The 19393-nt window shown below is 46.0% G+C and overlaps 1 protein-coding gene across 1 annotated transcript in view; it reads right to left on the bottom strand.

Moving 5' to 3' along the window:
• The window catches only part of LOC115191199 (voltage-dependent P/Q-type calcium channel subunit alpha-1A), a 120319-nt gene that overhangs the window by 96460 nt on the left and 4466 nt on the right, over nucleotides 1–19393 (bottom strand). The window contains exons 3-6 of the mRNA XM_029749139.1: nucleotides 6018–6109; nucleotides 5656–5808; nucleotides 3520–3707; nucleotides 2494–2597 (exon numbers count right to left, since the gene is read on the bottom strand). Coding sequence (XP_029604999.1) covers nucleotides 2494–2597; nucleotides 3520–3707; nucleotides 5656–5808; nucleotides 6018–6109 — 537 coding nt within the window. The remainder of the gene's footprint in view (nucleotides 1–2493; nucleotides 2598–3519; nucleotides 3708–5655; nucleotides 5809–6017; nucleotides 6110–19393) is intronic.

Genomic DNA, 19393 nt, shown 5'->3' with positions numbered 1-19393 from the left:
CACTATATCTAGTACACACACTAGGGTCACACAATCACTTACTGGTAACACACCATATCTAGTACACACACACACACACACACACACACACACACACACACACACACACACACACACACACACACACACACACACACACACACACACACACACACACACACACACACACAGCAGGTAAAATACTGAGTCTAAATCCCTAGTCACATGTGAATGAATAGCACTCCCCTTTTCTGAAGAGTTCCATAAATCGACATCCATGGATTACCACGCTCTTCCCAGACTCCCTGGCGCACGGGCGCAATAAAAGCATGTGTGTGTGTCTCTACTGTGTGTGCGTGTCTTCCCGTCCGCTGTGCATCAGTGGATTTGGGGCGAACCCAGATTAGCAGAGTTCAGTCAGTGTGAGGGGATTGAGGGGTGAGGGGTGAGCTCCGTTGAAAATGCCTGTCAGATTAGCAGGTTAACAACACACAGACTCCTCTCGAAGAAACGCCTGATAATAACTTCCTCATAATGGAATAATTGAGTAACATCGCCCTGAGCTCAGCTGAATAGGGTTGATGTTACAGATTTAGGATTAGTGTTAAAATACACTTAGGATCACTCTTAGAAAAACGTCAATCTAGGAGTTGTGTTGTCGTGTTTATATGTGTTAAAGACCATTCTAAAAACATAGGATATCAGTAAGGATAAGTGTTTAACACTGTTACAGATGTAGTATAACGGTTTAATACTTCTCTATTACAGAGTTAGGATAACTCTTAAAGACTCTCAGGATAATTCTTAAAGACTATTGGGATAACTCTTAAAGACTCTCAGGATAATTCTTAAAGACTATTGGGATAACTCTTAAAGACTCTCAGGATAATTCTTAAAGACTATTGGGATAACTCTTAAAGACTCTCAGGATAATTCTTAAAGACTATTGGGATAACTCTTAAAGACTCTCAGGATAATTCTTAAAGACTATTGGGATAACTCTTAAAGACTCAGGATAATTCTTAAAGACTATTGGAATAACTCTTAAAGATTCTCAGGATAATTCTTAAAGACTATTGGGATAACTCTTAAAGAATCTCAGGATAATTCTTAAAGACTCTCAGGATAATTCTTAAAGACTATTGGGATCATTCTTAAAGAATCTCAGGATAATTCTTAAAGACTCTCAGCATAATTCTTAAAGAATCTCAGGATAATTCTTAAAGACTCTCAGGATAATTCTTAAAGACTCTGAGCATAATTCTTAAAGACTAATGGGATAACTCTTAAAGACTCAGGATAATTCTTAAAGACTATTGGGATAACTCTTAAAGAATCTCAGGATAATTCTTAAAGACTATTGGGATAACTCTTAAAGAATCTCAGGATAATTCTTAAAGACTCTCAGGATAATTCTTAAAGACTATTGGGATAATTCTTAAAGAATCTCAGGATAATTCTTAAAGACTCTCAGCATAATTCTTAAAGAATGTCAGGATAATTCTTAAAGACTCTCAGGATAATTCTTAAAGACTCTGTGTCACGCCCTGACCAGGGGAACTCTGCTATTTTGGTCAGGGTGTGGTATTTCTATGGTTTATTTTCTATGTTTTGTTATAGCCTTTCTTTGTGGTTTATTTCTATGTTGGGCTCGGGGTGATTTCCAATCAGACAGCTGTCGCTAGTTATGTCTGATTGGGAATCACATTTAAGTTCCTTTCCCCCCACGATGTTTGTGGGTTGTTGTCTCTTTTTGTTGAGCAGTTAATGATCAGGCATTTTCTTGGTTTTGTGTACATGTTTTATTCAGTGTAAGAATAAACATGTGTTCGCTCCCAGCTGAAGTTTTGGTCCGCTTCTTCATCACCCGACGCCAATCGTTACACTCTGAGCATAATTCTTAAAGACTATTGGGATAACTCTTAAAGACTCTCAGGATAATTCTTAAAGACTATTGGGATAACTCTTAAAGAATCTCAGGATAATTCTTAAAGACTATTGGGATAATTCTTAAAGAATCTCAGGATAATTCTTAAAGACTCTCAGGATAATTCATAAAGACTCTCAGGATAATTCTTAAAGACTCTTCTTAAAGACATTCTAAGCCCTGTCTAAGCCGTGTAGTGGGTTCTACTAAGCTATATGGAATTGTTTTAAGAAGGTCACACCGAGGATCATTTAGCTATTTGATTTGCAATTGTAAGACCCCTTGAAATATCAACTAAATCTATAATACAATTATTTGATACACAATTATTTTTGGCCTTACAGCTTAAACTGGTGGACTCTTAGGATAACTCTAAAAGCCTCTTAGGATAACTCTAAAAGCCTCTTAGGATAACTCTAAAAGCCTCTTAGGATAACTAGAAAACCCTCAATCTAGGACCTGAGAGACTGTGTTAAAAGAGGGGTGGAGGAGGGAGTATTGAGGAAGGAAAGTTGTGAATGGATCAGTTAAACATGCACACACACACACACACACACACACACACACAGGTGTGTGTATTTACGTACCCTGAGAGGACGCCCAGCACCAGATTTAACATGAAGAAGGACCCGATGATGATGAGGGGGATGTAGTACATCCAGTTCCAGGCACTTCCCTCTACATCATTACTCTGGAGAGACAGACAGACAGACAGACATCATTACTCTGGAGAGACAGACAGACATACATCATTACTCTGGAGAGACAGACAGACATCATTACTCTGGAGAGACAGACAGACAGACAGACAGACAGACAGACAGACAGACAGACAGACAGACAGACAGACAGACAGACAGACAGACAGACATCATTACTCTGGACAGACAGACAGACAGACATCATTACTCTGGAGAGACAGACAGACATCATTACTCTGGAGAGACAGACAGACAGACATCATTACTCTGGAGAGACAGACAGACATCATTACTCTGGAGAGACAGACAGACAGACATCATTACTTTGGTGAGACAGACAGACAGACAGACAGGTTAGTCAGACAGACATACAGACAGGAGGCTAATAAGACAGACAGACAGGTTAATCAGACAGATAGACAGACAGACAGACAGACAGGACGTTAGTCAGACAGACAGACAGCTTAGACAGACATGAGATCAAACAAACAGAGCTGAAAAATATATTAAATGTGCATCTAAAAGTGGTTCCATTCCACAAATACCAGTCCTGTCCATTTCTATACTTCCTGCATAACACTAGCGTGTGTTTTCCCAAACATTCAGAAGGAATGGAATAGAATATGATGTGGACTGTAAATTATACATTGTGTCTAGATGTGTTGCCAATGAATTATACATTGTGTGGAAATCGGTATTACATTAGCAGACCATAGTGTTCCCTGTGCTGTATCTTTTTACAAGGATTAGTATTTACAATAAAATCACGTCCAGCACAAAGCATAACATGCCGACCCATCTCTCCATGGTGATATACTGGAAGGACAGGGAGGACAGCAAACACACACACACACACAGTCCATCTCCCCACACACACACACTTCCACCCCACACACAGCCCGGTATACTCACATAGTATAACATTTCGGTCCAACCCTCCATGGTGATACATTGGAATACAGTGAGGACAGCAAAGAGAATGTTGTCGAATTGGGTGATCCCATAGTTGGGCCCCAGCCAATAGCCTTTACACGTGGTCCCATTAGGACACAATCTGGACGGTAATTCTGTACCGCATGGCAACTCATCATAAATCTCATCTATAGAGGAGAGAGAAAGAGAGGGAGGGGAGAGAGGGGAGGGGGAGATAGAAGAAGGGGAGCGAGAGAGTAGGGGAAAAAGTGAGGGAGAGAGAAATGAGATTGATTAGAGTTGAAATCAGCATAAGAAAACAGGGAAGTGGTGGTCCAGTAAAATAATTGAAGGGATACGAGATGGGCTGTGTCTCAATGTCTTCCTTGTACTGTCTGGGGTAGGGGTTGAGTTGGGACTGGGCCCTTTGGGTCTAGGGAAGTGTCTAGGGGTAGGGGTTGAGTTGGGACAGGGCCCTTTGGGTCTAGGGAAGTGTCTGGGGGTAGGGGTTGAGTTGGGACAGGGCCCTTTGGGTCTAGGGAAGTGTCTGGGGGTAGGGGTTGAGTTGGGACTGGGCCCTTTGTGTCTAGGGAAGTGTCTAGCGGTAGGGGTTGAGTTGGGACTGGGCCTGTGGGTCTAGGGAAGTGTCTGGGGGTAGGGTTTGAGTTGGGACTGGGCCCTTTGGGTCTAGGGAAGTGTCTAGCGGTAGGGGTTGAGTTGGGACTGGGCCTGTGGGTCTAGAGAAGTGTTTAGGGGTAGGGGTTGAGTTTGGACTGGCCCTGTGGGTCTAGGGAAGTGGCTAGGGGTAGAGGGTGAATTGGGACTGGGCCTGTGGGTCTAGGGGTTGAGTTGGGACTGGGCCTGTGGGTCTAGGGAAGTGTCTAGGGGTTGAGTTGGGACTGGGCCTGTGGGTCTAGGGAAGTGTCTAGTGGTTGATTTGGGACTGGGCCTGTGGGTCTAGGGAAGTGTCTAGTGGTTGAGTTGGGACTGGGCCTGTGGGTCTAGGGAAGTGTCTAGTGGTTGATTTGGGACTGGGCCTGTGGGTCTAGGGAAGTGTCTAGTGGTTGAGTTGGGACTGGGCCTGTGGGTCTAGGGAAGTGTCTAGGGGTTGAGTTGGGACTGGGCCTGTGGGTCTAGGGAAGTGTCTAGTGGTTGAGTTGGGACTGGGCCTGTGGGTCTAGGGAAGTGTCTAGTGGTTGAGTTGGGACTGGGCCTGTGGGTCTAGGGAAGTGTCTAGGGGTTGAGTTGGGACTGGGCCTGTGGGTCTAGGGGTTGAGTTGGGACTGGGCCTGTTGGTCTAGGGAAGTGTCTAGGGGTTGAGTTGGGACTGGGCCTGTTGGTCTAGGGAAGTGTCTAGGGGTTGAGTTGGGACTGGGCCTGTGGGTCTAGGGAAGTGTCTAGTGGTTGAGTTGGGACTGGGCCTGTGGGTCTAGGGACGTGTCTAGGGGTTGAGTTGGGACTGGGCCTGTGGGTCTAGGGAAGTGTCTAGGGGTTGAGTTGGGACTGGGCCTGTGGGTCTAGGGAAGTGTCTAGGGGTTGAGTTGGGACTGGGCCTGTGGGTCTAGGGAAGTGTCTAGGGGTTGAGTTGGGACTGGGCCTGTGGGTCTAGGGAAGTGTCTAGGGGTTGAGTTGGGACTGGGCCTGTGGGTCTAGGGAAGTGTCTAGGGGTTGAGTTGGGACTGGGCCTGTTGGTCTAGGGAAGTGTCTAGGGGTTGAGTTGGGACTGGGCCTGTTGGTCTAGGGGTCAGTGCAATTAAGTTGGATCTAAGGGTAGGTGTTAGGTCATTAGAAGTTTATTTAAGACAGGGCTTGAGGGTCTAGGAGTAGGTGCTTGGTCACTAGGAGTTAATTTAATACATGACTTGGGGCTCTAGGGGTAGGTGCTTGGTCGCTGGTAGTTGATTAAAGACAAGGCTTGGGAGTCTAGGAGGTGTTTGGTCACTAGGACTTAATTTAAAACATGGCTTGGGGGTCTAGGATAGGTGCTACAGTAGGTCGGAGTTCATTTAAAACATGGCTTGGGGTCTAGGAGTAGGTGCGTGGTCACTAGTAGTTGATTAAAGACAAGTCTTCGGGGTCTAGGAGTAGGTACGTGGTCGCTAGTAGTTGATTAAAGACAAGGCCTATGGACGTTACCAGTGGCGATGTCGAAACAGGTGGTGTGGAACTTTCCCATGTAGAACTCAAGGCCGATGATGGCAAACATCAGAATGGCCACAAAGAGAAGCAGTCCGATCTGCAGCAGGGGGATCATAGCCTTCATGATGGACTTGAGTACCACCTGCAGGCCTGGAGGACACAGTGCAGATGGTCAGAGAAGAATATAGAAAGAGAGAGGGGGAGAGGGAGAGGAAGAGAGAGGGAGAGAGGAGAATATTGAGAGAGACAGAGAGAGTGGGAGGGGATGGACAGAGAGAAAGCAAGAGAGAGCAGAGAAAAGAGAGCGAGGCAGAGTGGAAGATAGAGTGAGTGATGTCCATAGGGGTCCCCATACTTACTGGGAATCCCTGACACCAACTTAAGTGGTCGCAGAACCCTGACTGCTCTCAGTGTCCGCAGGTCAAATTCGGAGCCAACCGCCGACAAGATACTAAGGAGAGAGGGAAGAGGAAAAGTAAGAGAAAGAGAGAGAATTAGAAAAGGAGTAGAAACAGTGGAAACAGTAGAAACAGTAGAAACAGTGGAAACAGTGGAAACAGTAGAAACAGTGGAAACAGTGGAAACAGTAGAATAGTAGAAACAGTGGAAACAGTGGAAACAGTCGAAACAGTGGAAACAGTAGAAACAGTAGAAACAGTGGAAACAGTGGAAACAGTAGAAACAGTAGAAACAGTAGAATAGTAGAAACATTGGAAACAGTGGAAACAGTAGAAACAGTAGAAACAGTGGAAACAGTAGAATAGTAGAAACAGTGGAAACAGTAGAATAGTAGAAACAGTGGAAACAGTGGAAACAGTAGAAACAGTAGAAACAGTAGAAACAGTGGAAACAGTAGAAACAGTAGAAACAGTAGAAACAGTGGAAACAGTAGAAACAGTAGAAACAGTAGAAACAGTGGAAACAGTGAAACAGTGGAAACAGTGGCAACAGTGGACACAGTAGAAACAGTGGTAACAGTAGAAACAGTGGAAACAGTGGAAACAGTAGAAACAGTGACACAGTAGAAACAGTGGTAACAGTAGAAACAGTAGAAACAGTAGGAACAGTGGAAACAGTGTAAACAGTAGAAACAGTAGAAATAGTGACACAGTAGAAACAGTGGTAACAGTAGAAACAGTGGTAACAGTAGAAACAGTAGAAACACTGGAAACAGTGACACAGTAGAAACAGTGGTAACAGTAGAAACAGTGGTAACAGTAGAAACAGTGACACAGTAGAAACAGTGGTAACAGTAGAAACAGTAGAAACAGTAGGAACAGTGGAAACAGTGTAAACAGTAGAAACAGTAGAAACAGTGACACAGTAGAAACTGTGGTAACAGTAGAAACAGTGGTAACAGTAGAAACAGTAGAAACACTGGAAACAGTGACACAGTAGAAACAGTGGAAACAGTAGAAACAGTGGTAACAGTAGAAACAGTGACACAGTGGAAACAGTGTAAACAGTAGAAACAGTGGAAACAGTAGAAACAGTGGTAACAGTAGAAACAGTGGTAACAGTAGAAACAGTGGAAACAGTAGAAACAGTAGAAACAGTGGTAACAGAAGAAACAGTGGTAACAGTAGAAACAGTGGTAACAGTAGAAACAGTAGAAACACTGGAAACAGTGACACAGTAGAAACAGTGGAAACAGTAGAAACAGTGGTAACAGTAGAAACAGTGACACAGTAGAAACAGTGGAAACAGTGTAAACAGTAGAAACAGTGGAAACAGTAGAAACAGTGGTAACAGTAGAAACAGTGGTAACAGTAGAAACAGTGGAAACAGTAGAAACAGTAGAAACAGTGGTAACAGTAGAAACAGTGGTAACAGTAGAAACAGTGGTAACAGTAGAAACAGTAGAAACAGTGACACAGTAGAAACAGTGGTAACAGTAGAAACAGTAGAAACACTGGGTGTAATTAACAAGCGTTCCATTTCAGCAGAAAACAAACAGTACTTGCGGTATAAAAAGTAATAAAAAGCGCAGGTACACACATGACATGACTGGTCAGTGCTGTCCGGGATCCTTGGGATGTCCCTACCCTAAACCCTGACCTTAAACCTTACCCTAACCATATCCACAACCCTTACCTAACCCTAACCTTATCCTTTACCAACTTCAAATGGGCTAGGGACGTCCCAAGGATTCCGGATAGCACGGACCTGACATGATCTCACACACATCTCCATAGTAATGTGATCCACATGAGTCATGTGTGTATCATGACATTGTGTGTAGTGTCACACCAACATGGTCACTGTGACTATACAACCTCTCTTTCAGTAGCTGTCTGAGTCGGTGTGAAGTGATCAACTAGTCATCTCATTTATCACTATTTCATTCATTCATTCATTCATTCATCCTCTCTCTCTCCCTACCCCTCTCTCTCTCTCTCTCCCTACCCCTCTCTCTCTCTCTCCCTACCCCCTCTCTCTCTCTCTCTCTCCCTACCCCCTCTCTCTCTCTCTCTCTCTCCCTACCCCTCCCTCTCTCTCTCCCTACCCCCCCTCTCTCTCTCTCTACCCCTCTCTCTCTCTCTCTCTCTCTCTCTCCCTCCCTACCCCCCCCTCTCTCTCTCTCTCCCTCCCTCCCTCCCCCTCTCTCTTTCTCTCTCTCTCTCCCTACCCCTCTCTCCCTCCCTCCCTACCCCCCTCTCTCTCTCTCTCTCTCTCTCTCTCTCTCTCTCTCTCTCTACCCCTCTCTCTCTCTACCCCTCTCTCTCTCTCTCCCTCCCTCCCTCCCTACCCCCCCTCTCTCTCTCTTGGGATATGCAGCTTCTATAATTCACTCAGCAAAAGAGAGTTATTATAACTGATGCAAAAGACAGACAGAAAGCGGTCGGTCTGAGACAGTTCCTCCTAAACGCTCTTTAAAAAACATGAGGTCAGGTTTTGGCCCCTCTCCTCTTCCTCCTCCTCCCTTTCTGCTCCAGACTCATTTCACTAAGAGCCCCATTCATTAACAGGTATAATATATCTGGCCAGAACAGTCCTTCTCTCATTGGGGTTTTAACTGTGTGTGTGTGTGTGTGTGTGTGTGTGTGTGTGTGTGTGTGTACGCGTCCGTCTGTCCGTGTGCGTGCCAGACCAGTCATTCACTCAATAGGGTTTTAACAGGCCTGCTGACGAGAGCAACTGAGGAAGGCAGAAACGAAACTATTCACCCCAAGGAGAGGACCCATCATGGGATTGATAGATGGATGAATGGATAGAGGGATATATAGAGGGTTGAAGGGAGGGATGGAGTTGGCTGGTGTTGAATGACTCCTTCTCCACTTATTTACCTTATTCTCCCTCCCTCCCTCCCTCACACATCTCTCCAAAACGTCTCAATAGTCTCAACCATTGTATATTCACATAACTGTTCTATATTCTATAAAGACAGACTGTAAGGGCAAAAACTAAAACGGGCTTGGGAAACCCTGTCCGATGGCAACTGCAGTACCTGATTGCATGTACATGCATCCACCACTAGAGGGGGCAACCACTGTGTCCAGTAGTGACCACACTGAATGAAACCAGGGCAGCAATGGAGGGGTGAGAGAGATGGAAGAGGAGAATGGAGGGATGGTGAAGAAAGTGAAGAATAGAGAAAATAGTAAATTGACAGAAGCTACAGAAAGGATGACATGTGGAAGGGGGAGGGGCCACTTTGGGGAAGGAGAGGAGTAGAAAGAGGAGGAAGAGAAAAGGAAAGGAGGGAAAGGAGTGAGGAAGAGGAGGAACGAATAAAGGAGAGAGATGGAAGAGGAGGAAGAGAAAAGGAAAGGAGGGAAAGGAAAGGAGTGAGGAAGAGGAGGAACGAATAAAGGAGAGAGATGGAAGAGGAGGAAGAGAAAAGGAAAGGAGGGAAAGGAAAGGAGTGAGGAAGAGGAGGAACGAATAAAGGAGAGATGGAAGAGGAGGAAGAGAAAAGGAAAGGAGGGAAAGGAGTGAGGTAGAGGAGGAACGAATAAAGGAGAGAGATGGAAGAGGAAGATGGAGGTAAAATAGGGACAATGCCCATCGTCAGAGAGAGATTGAAAAGCAGTGTTACTGCTCTGTGTGACTACAGAGAGATATAATATAATAATAATAATATAATATATAATATAATCCTACAGAGATACCCTAGAGAGAGAGACAGAGAAAGAGGGATAGAGAAAGGAGAGAGATGGAGGGAGAGAGAGAGGGAGGGTGTGTGTGAGGAAGAGAGAGAACGTGAGAGAGGCGATGGTGTCCGTGTGACTGGGTGAGATGGAGGGAGAGAGAGAGAGAGGGAGGGTGTGTGTGAGGAAGAGAGAGAACGTGAGAGAGGCGATGGTGTCTGTGTGACTGGGTGAGATGGAGGGAGAGAGAGAGAGAGGGAGGGTGTGTGTGAGGAAGAGAGAGAACGTGAGAGAGGCGATGGTGTCTGTGTGACTGAGTGAGATGGAGGGAGGGAGAGGAGGGAGGTATGGTAGAGTAGCGAGGGATTCACACGGATGAGAGGCGTGTGGAGAGTGCTGACAGGGCCACTCTACTGGGGAACACCTGTCTATCAACCTGCAGACACACACACACACACACACACACACACTACTCTCACACACACAAACAAACACCTAGAACACACAGACACAGCCATTATTATGAGCCGTCCTCCCCTCAGCAGCCTCCACTGTGTACGAACGGTATGTCTACAGTAAAACAGAGAAAGAGAGGGAGGCCAGAAAATAACTATCAACTGCATGCTAGATTTTGCAGTGTGTCAGCGTGAACGTTCTCAAACCAATGTGGTTGTACACTGAGCATACCAAACATGCTCTTTCCATGACAGACTGACCAGGTGAAAGCTATGACCCCTTATTGATGTCACCTGTTAAATCCACTTCAATCAGTGTAGATGAAAGGGAGGAGACAGGTTAAAGAAGGATTTTTAAGCCTTGAGACAATTGAGACATGGATTGTGTGTGTGTACCATTCAGAGGGTGAATGGGCAAGACAAAATATTTAAGTGTCTTTGAACGGGGTATTGTGGTAGTAGGTGCCAGGCGCACTAGTTTGTGTCAAGAACTGCGACGTTGCTGGGTATTTCACGCTCAACAGTTTCCCGTGTGTATCAAGAATGGTCCACCACCCAAAGGACATCCAGCCAACTTGACACAACTGTGGGAAGCATTGGAGTCAACATGGACCAGCATCCCTGTGGAACGCTTTCAACACCTTGTAGAGTCCATGTCCTGACGAATTGAAGCTGTTCCGAGGGTGAAAGGGGGTGCAACTCAATATTAGGAAGGTGTTCCTAATGTTTGCTAAAGTCAGTGTATATACACAGTCCTGTGTATGAAGGGTATGTCTATGTATTACAGTAAAACAGAGAAAGAGAGGGAGGCCAGAAAAGAAGAGACTATCAACTGCATGCTAGAAGTGAGTCAGCGTGAACGTTCTCAAACCAATGTGGTTGTATACGTGAGTACATCACAGTGTGTACTCACCCAGACAGATACAGACTACTGTATGTTCACAACCCAACGCCTCAACTAAGACAAACATGATGAAGACCATGATGATGAGGAAGATGGTGGAGGTCTCTCCCCGTTCCCTGAATCGCCATGGCAACCGACGAGTCCTCTCTTTTCGCGAAGTATCCCCGGTTACCGAACTGCTCTCATTCATAACTGTTGCTGTGGCAACGGAGCCCTCGTTCATTGATGGAATCTCGGCATTGCCGTGGCAACGAGGCAGGTAGAGGGTCTCCTAGCGATTGATACTCTTTTTTGAGGTGTGGGTTCTCTGCACTGCCACACACTGAGCACACACACACACACACACACACACACACACACACGCTACACACACCATAAACGTACATGCTTTCAAACACAGACACACACACACAGTCTTATCTAGTATGTGATGTACAGTAGTGTGTGGGTATGTGTGGTGTAAAACATCATATTAACATACAGGAGCAGAGGAATCTGGCTCAGATATACTCTATGTCTTTCTTCTTACACATTCCTGTGTGTGTGTGTGTCTCTCTCTCTCTGTGTGTGTGTGTGTGTGTGTGTGTGTGTGTGTGTGTGTGTGTGTGTGTGTGTGTGTGTGTGTGTGTGTGTGTGTGTGTGTGTGTGTGTGTGTGTAAGAATGTAAGTATATGGTGTGTATAGCATGAGTGTGTCTGTATGTGTGTATGTGTGTGTGTGTGTGTAAGAATGTAAGTATATGGTGTGTATAGCATGAGTGTGTCTGTATGTGTGTATGTGTGTGTGTGTGTAAGAATGTAAGTATATGGTGTGTATAGCATGAGTGTGTCTGTATGTGTGTATCTGAAAACCATGTGGGAGGGCCATGTGTTAACTCAGTGTGAGCTCCTGTCCACTCAACGTTTCCAACTGAGCCCTATAACCCCTCACACACACACACACACACACACACACGCACACACACACACACACACACACACACACACACACACACACACACACACACACACACACTGACCAACAAACTGTGAAAATCTGAAATTAAGTCAAATCTCGAACAATTAATACCATGTAAAAATATACTGTTCAAATCCACAACATGCAACAATAAGCCACATATGTGGCTATGGCCCATCAACCTTCCCTTTATGACCATTATGTCACCGGTCAACCCCGTTTTTCACAGTAGACATGGTATGCCCCAATCACTTTCCATTATTGGAAGAGTCCACTTGCTCAGCTGAAGGGGGAGAGGGATGATAATGGCTACATCACCCTCCCACCTAGTTTATCACAAACACTCTATTGCTATACTGTCAACATCTCTCTCCCTCTCTTTTCCCTTTCCACTGTCTCTGTTCTCTCCTCTCTCCTTCTCTGAACGTCTCTCCCTTTCTCTTGTCCTACATGTTCTTCTCTCACTCTCTCTCTGCAGAGTGCTAACACTCAGCTGATGGACCCACTGGCTCCATCCAGTCACCACCTTCCTCCTCCCCTCTAGCCATCCAGTCACCCCTCTAGCCATCCAGTCCAGTCACCCCCTCTAACCATCCAGTCCAGTCACCCCCTCTAGCCATCCAGTCCAGTCACCCCCTCTAGCCATCCAGTCCAGTCACCCCCTCTAGCCATCCAGTCCAGTCACCCCCTCTAGCCATCCAGTCCAGTCTCCCCCTCTAACCATCCAGTCCAGTCACCCCCTCTAGCCATCCAGTCCAGTCACCCCCTCTAGCCATCCAGTCCAGACACCCCCTCTAACCATCCAGTCCAGTCACCCCCTCTAGCCATCCAGTCCAGTCACCCCCTCTAACCATCCAGTCCAGTCACCCCCTCTAGCCATCCAGTCCAGTCACCCCCTCTAGCCATCCAGTCCAGTCACCCCCTCTAGCCATCCAGTCCAGTCTCCCCTCTAACCATCCAGTCCAGTCACCCCCTCTAGCCATCCAGTCCAGCCACCCCCTCTAGCCATCCAGTCCAGTCACCCCCTCTAGCCATCCAGTCCAGTCACCCCCTCTAGCCATCCAGTCCAGCCACCCCCTCTAACCATCCAGTCCAGTCACCCCCTCTAGCCATCCAGTCCAGTCACCCCCTCTAGCCATCCAGTCCAGTCACCCCCTCTAGCCATCCAGTCCAGTCACCCCCTCTAGCCATCCAGTCCAGTCACCCCCTCCCTACCTTCCTCTCTCCCCTCCCATCCTTCCTTCCCTTGTCCATCCCCTGCTCACCACAGTATCTCTACATCCTTCCTCCACCTGCCCACTCACTCTCTCTCCCTCTCTCCGTTGTCCCTCTCTCCTTTCCCTCTTTTTATCTCTCCCTTGCTTCCTCGCCTCCTCCAGTCTGCCAATCCTCCAGACCAGTCAGGCGAAGGGAGGATGAAGGAGAGAGCAGTAAAAAGAGGGATGGAGGGATGAATGCTTCCTCCTTCTGGTTATGTCCAACTCATTCATCTCTCTCTCTCTCTCTCTCTCTCTCTCTCTCTCTCTCTCTCTCTCTCTCATCTGTGACCAGCTGTCCCTCTCTCCTTTCTCGTCACCTTGTCCCCACTCCATCCTTTGGCCTTTTCTCTCTCCTGCCCTCACATTCCCCCTCTCTCTCCTCTACACTCCCTCCTTCTTTCCATCCCTCCCTCATCCCCCTGTCCCCCTCTCCCTGGCTAGCTGATCCTCCACCTGTTTCTCTGTGGGGACCAGCGTGGGATCTGGCATTCGCAAGGACATCAGCTACTCAATGAGTGTGTTTGTGTGTAAGTGTGCATGCTCTATCCTGTGTGTGTGTGTGTGTGTGTGTGTGTGTGTGTGTGTGTGTGTGTGTGTGTGTGTGTGTGTGTGCGCTCTATCCTGTATGTGAATGTGTGTGTGGGGTGTGTGTATGTGTGTCTGTGTGTGTCTGTGTGTGTGTGTGTGTCTGTATGTGGTATGTGTGTGTGTATGTGGTGTGTGTGTGTGTGTGTGTGTGTGCGCTCTATCCTGTGTGTGTGTGTGTGGTGTGTGTGTGTGTGTGTGTGTGTATGTGGTGTGTGTGTGTGTGTTTGTCCTATAGGGTAGGTACAGTGTCCTCGTGTTTAGCTGAGAGTCAGGCCTCTAAATGACTGCAGGCTTATAATGATAATGGAATTTATGGCAGCGGGACAATATTCACACGGGTACCACTTCTCTCTCTCCTCCCTCTTTCTCTGTCACTCTCTTCCTCCCTGCCTCTGTCAGCTCTCTCCTTCTCTCTCTCCTCCCTCTTTCTCTGTCGCTCTCTCTTCCTCCCTGCCTCTGTCAGCTCTCTCCTTCTCTCTCTCCTCCCTCTTTCTCTGTCGCTCTCTCTTCCTTCCTGCCTCTCTCTGCCAGCTTTCTCCTCTCTCTCCTCCCTCGCTCTCTGTCACTCTCCCTCCCTATCTCTCTCTGCCAGCTCTCTCCTCTCTGCCTCTCTTCCTATCCATCTCTCTATCCTTCTGTCTTCCTCTCTCTCTTTTTCAACCTCTCCTTCTCCTCCTCTTGCTATCCCCCTCTCTCCTTCACATATCCTTTCTCATATACTGTACATGTAGACTTTGTTTCTCTCTCTCTCCCATACAGTACATTTCAGCGTTCCAGATAACCTCCATTCCTTCCTGTTGGTATCTCTGAAGTCCAACTGTGTTAACATCAGTTGAAATGGTGCTGTTGCTAAGCATCATTCAAATCACATTGGGGATTTTTTAAATGGAGAGGGGACAAACATACACTTTCTTTTCTTAGCTCTGACCCAGTTGCAGCAGAGGACAGGACACTAGCTACTGTAAATGGGTTATAAATGTGTTATGAATGTGCTATGTATGGGTTATGAATGTGCTATGAATGTGTTATGTATGGGTTATGCATGTGCTATGAATGTGTTATGTATGGTTTATGAATGTGCTATGAATGTGTTATGTATGGGTTATGAACGTGCAATGAATGTGTTATGTATGGGTTATGAACGTGCTATGAATGTGTTATGTATGGGTTATGCATGTGTTATGAGGTCTTTATGTTGGTAAATCATGTCCTTATGTAGGTCCACCTGCAACAGAGGACAGAACACTGCATTGGAAACGTTTAGGAACAACAACGGCTCAGCTGTGTAGTGGTAGGCCACACAAGCTCACAGAATGTGACGGTCGAGTGCTGAAGCGCGTAGCACATAAAAATCGTCTGTCCTCGATTGTAACACTCACTACCAAGTTCCAAACTGCCTCTGGAAGCAACGTCAGCACAATAACTGTTAGTCGGGAGCTTCATGAAATGGGTTTCCATGGCCGAGCAGCCGACCACAAGCCTAAGATCACCATGCCCAGTGCCAAGTGTTGGCTAAAGTGGTATAAAGCTTGCCGCCATTGGACTCTGGAGCAGTGGAAACACGTTCTCTGGAGTGATGAATCATGCTTCACCATCTGGCAGTCCAATGAACGAATCTTGGTTTGACGGATGCCGTAGAACACTACCTGCCCCAATGCATAGTGCCAACTGTACAGTTTGGTGGCGGAGGAATAATGGTCTGGGGATGTTTTTCATGGTTCTGGCTAGGCCCCTTAGTTCCAGTGAAGGGAAATCTTAACGCTACAGCATACAATGACATTCTAGACAATTCTGTACTTCCAACATTGTGGCAACCGTTTGGGGAAGGCCCTTCCCTGTTTCAGCATGACAATGCCCCTGTGCACAAAGCGAGGTCCGTACAGAAATGGTTTGTCGAGATCAGTGTGGAAGAACTTGACTGGCCTGTACAGAGCCCTGACCTCAACCACATCAAACACCTTTGGGATGAATTGGAACGCTGACTGCGGGCCAGGCCTAATCGCTCAACATCAGTGCCTGACCTCACTAATGCTCTTTTGACTGAATAGAAGTAAGTCCCCCGCAGCAATGTTCCAACATCTAGAGGAAAGCCTTCCCAGAAGAGTGGAGGCTGTTATAGCAGCAAAGGGGAGACTAACTCCATATTAATGCCCATGATTTTGGAATGAGATGTTCAACGGGCAGGTGTCCACATACTTTTGGTCATGTAGTGTAGGTACAGTTCAAATGAAATGTTACCATCTGACCACATTGCAGAAGAGGACAGAACACTAGCTAAATGCATAAGTACTGCTTACAAATGTGTTATGTATAGGTTATGAATATGTTATGAAGTCTTTATAAAGCCTTTAGGTGTTACCATCTGACCAAGTTGCAGAAGAGGACAGAACACTAGCTAAATGCATACGTACTGCTTACAAATGTGTTATGTATAGGTTATGAATATGTTATGAAGTCCTTATATAGCCTTTAGGGGTTACCATCTGACCAAGTTGCAGCGGTAGAGAACACTAGCTACTGTAAACGACTACATTAAACAGCTCCATGACTTACATACTGCCTATGTATACTACCGTTCAAAAGTTTGGGGTCACTTAGAAATGTCCTTGTTTTTGAAAGAAAAGCCATTTTTTTGTCCATTAAAATAACATCAAATTCATCAGAAATACAATGTAGACATTGTTAATGTTGTAAATGACTATTGTAGCTGGAAACGGCAGATTTTTAATGGAATATCTACATAGGCGTACAGAGGCCCATTATCAGCAACCATCACTCCTGTGTTCCAATGGCACGTTGTGTTAGCGAATTCAAGTTTATCATTTTAAAAGACTAATTGATCATTAGAAAACCCTTTTCCAATTATGTTAGCACAGCTGAAAACTGTTGTTCTGATTAAAGAAGCAATAACACTGGCCTTCTTTAGACTAGTTGAGTATCTGGAGCATCAGCATTCGTGGGTTCGATTACAGGCTCAAAATGGCCAGAAACAAATAACTTTCTTCTGAAACTCGTCAGTCTATTCTTGTTCTGAGAAATGAAGGCTATTCGATGTGATAAATTGCCAAGAAACTGAAGATCTCGTACAACGCTGTGTACTACTCCCTTCACAGAACAGAGCAAACTGACTCTAGCCAGAATAGAAAGAGGAGTGAGAGGCCCCGGTGCACAACTGAGCAAGAGGACAAGTAATATAGAGTGTCTAGTTTGAGAAACAGACGCCTCACAAGTCCTCAACTGGCAGCTTCATTAAATAGTACCCACAAAACACCAGTCTCAACGTCAACAGTGAGGAGGTGACTCCGGGATGCTGGCCTTCTAGGCAGAGCTTCTCTGTCCAGTGTCTGTGTTCTTTTGCCCATCTTAATCTTTTATTTTTATTGGCCAGTCTGAGATATGTTTTTTTCTTTGCAACTCTGCCTAGAAGTCCAGCATCCCGGAGTCGCCTCTTCACTGTTGACGTTGAGACTGGTGTTTTGCGGGTGCTATTTAATCTGCCGTTTCCAGCTACAATAGTCATTTACAACATTAACAATGTCTACACTGTATTTCTGAACAATTTCATGCTATTTTAAATGGACAAAAAAATTGCTTTCTTTAAAAAACAAGGACATTTCTAAGTGACCCCAAACTAGTAGTGTGTGTGTTATGTATGAGTTATTTAGTCCTTCTGTTAACTTTCTTTCCTCATTCCGACTTTGTTGCAGTAAAGGTCAAGACACTAGCTGAATGCATACATACTACTTATGAATGTGTTATGCATGAGTTATGAATGTGCCATGAAGCCCTTAGGTAGTCATTAGGTTCAGCCAGCTGCAGTAGAGGACAGGACACTTAGCTACATTACATTGTGACATCATAATGGCAGTTACCCATTTCGTTCTAAACCAATGAAATGTTGACTGACATGAATACTATATAGGCAGGAGAATACACTTCCTCCTTCTCGCTATCTCTCTCTCCCTCCCTTTCTCTATCATTCTCGCTCTGTATCTACCTCTCTCCTTCCCTCTCGCTCTGTCTCTCTACTTCTCCATGTCTCTCTTCCCCATGTGTGTGCCAAGAATGAAGTCACCACACACTAATACACACACGTCTCACATGGCCGCAGTGGCAGACTCAGTCACGACTTGCAGTGCAGACACACACAAAGAGATTCGATGCCTTGAGTTTATCACTCATCACTGTTAGCTCAACACACACACACACGTACGTGCACGCAGACACACACACACACATGCGCACGCAGACTGGACAGGTAGAGCATAGTGTAGGTTACAAAACAAACAAGCTTTTAAATAATACATGAAATATCTAGTTGAGCATTTTATTTGAGTGATTATGGAAATCTATCTGTGGGTACTGTACTGAGCATCTTTTGAGTCTATGTATTTAGGCCATGCCTGGTGATGCTGTGTGTGCCTGTGCATCTGTGTGTGTGTATGTGTGCGTATAGTTCGATGTTGTCTGTGTGTGTGTGTGTGTGTGTGTGTGTGTGTGTGTGTGTGTGTGTGTGTGTGTGTGTGTGTGTGTCTGTGTGTTGTGACAACCCTCCCACTCTGTCTGCTGAATTCTTTCTCTTTGCTCTTGTTTTCCGCATTAGGATGCCGGTGGGCGGAGTTGGGAGGGTCGTCAGCTACATGGGAAACACCTGGGCCCGGGTGTGTCCCAGGATAAATACACCTCTTCCTCATTCATTGGGGAGACTCTCTCCATGCAGACACACTGAGTTTGGTTGTGGCATTTTTGTGGCCGGTTTGTTTGATTGTTTGCTTTGGCATCTTTCAACCCTCCTCATCACAGCTATACACGCGACCACTCACTGACGCTACAGATTACTGTCTACACACACCATTGTTCATTGTATATAGGTTACCTCAGTTAATAAATATATCTTTGTTATTCCTTATCTCCACGTTGTCTCACTTTTTGTTGCGGGCTTCGAGCCGGTCCCTGACAGTGTGCATAGTGATGCTGCATAGTGATGCTGTGCGTGTGTGTGCGTATGGTGTGTGTTTGCGTGTCTATGTATCTGTCTATGTGTGTGTGTCGGAGCACAGGATAAGGCTGTTAGAGAGAGTCTGTGTCTCAAGGCTGTACAGGTGATTGATCATCTGCACCAATGAAAACCAGGTTACCGCAGCACACACATGCACACACACACACGCACGCACGCACACACACACACACACACACACACACACAGATACATAGACACGCAAACACACACACACCACACGTTTGCTCTCCTTCCCTCTACTCAACGTGTTTGCTATCTCATTTCCCTCTCTCTCCTCCCCATCTCTTAATCACTCACTTTCTCTCCTTCTCCTCCCATCCTTTTCCCTGCTCCCAGACCTCTCTCTCTCTGCCTCCATCCCTCACTCTATGTATCACCATCATCATACCTGCATCCCTCTTTTCCCTCTCCCTCCGTCACGCTCTCATCTCTCTACCTCTCCCTTCTCTCTCTCGCTCCCT

This window comes from Salmo trutta, unplaced genomic scaffold, assembly GCF_901001165.1.
Source record: "Salmo trutta unplaced genomic scaffold, fSalTru1.1, whole genome shotgun sequence".
In the NCBI taxonomy this organism is placed as follows: domain Eukaryota; kingdom Metazoa; phylum Chordata; class Actinopteri; order Salmoniformes; family Salmonidae; genus Salmo; species Salmo trutta.
Note: the sequence above shows the minus strand (reverse complement) of the source record. Positions and strands in the feature narration are given on the sequence as shown.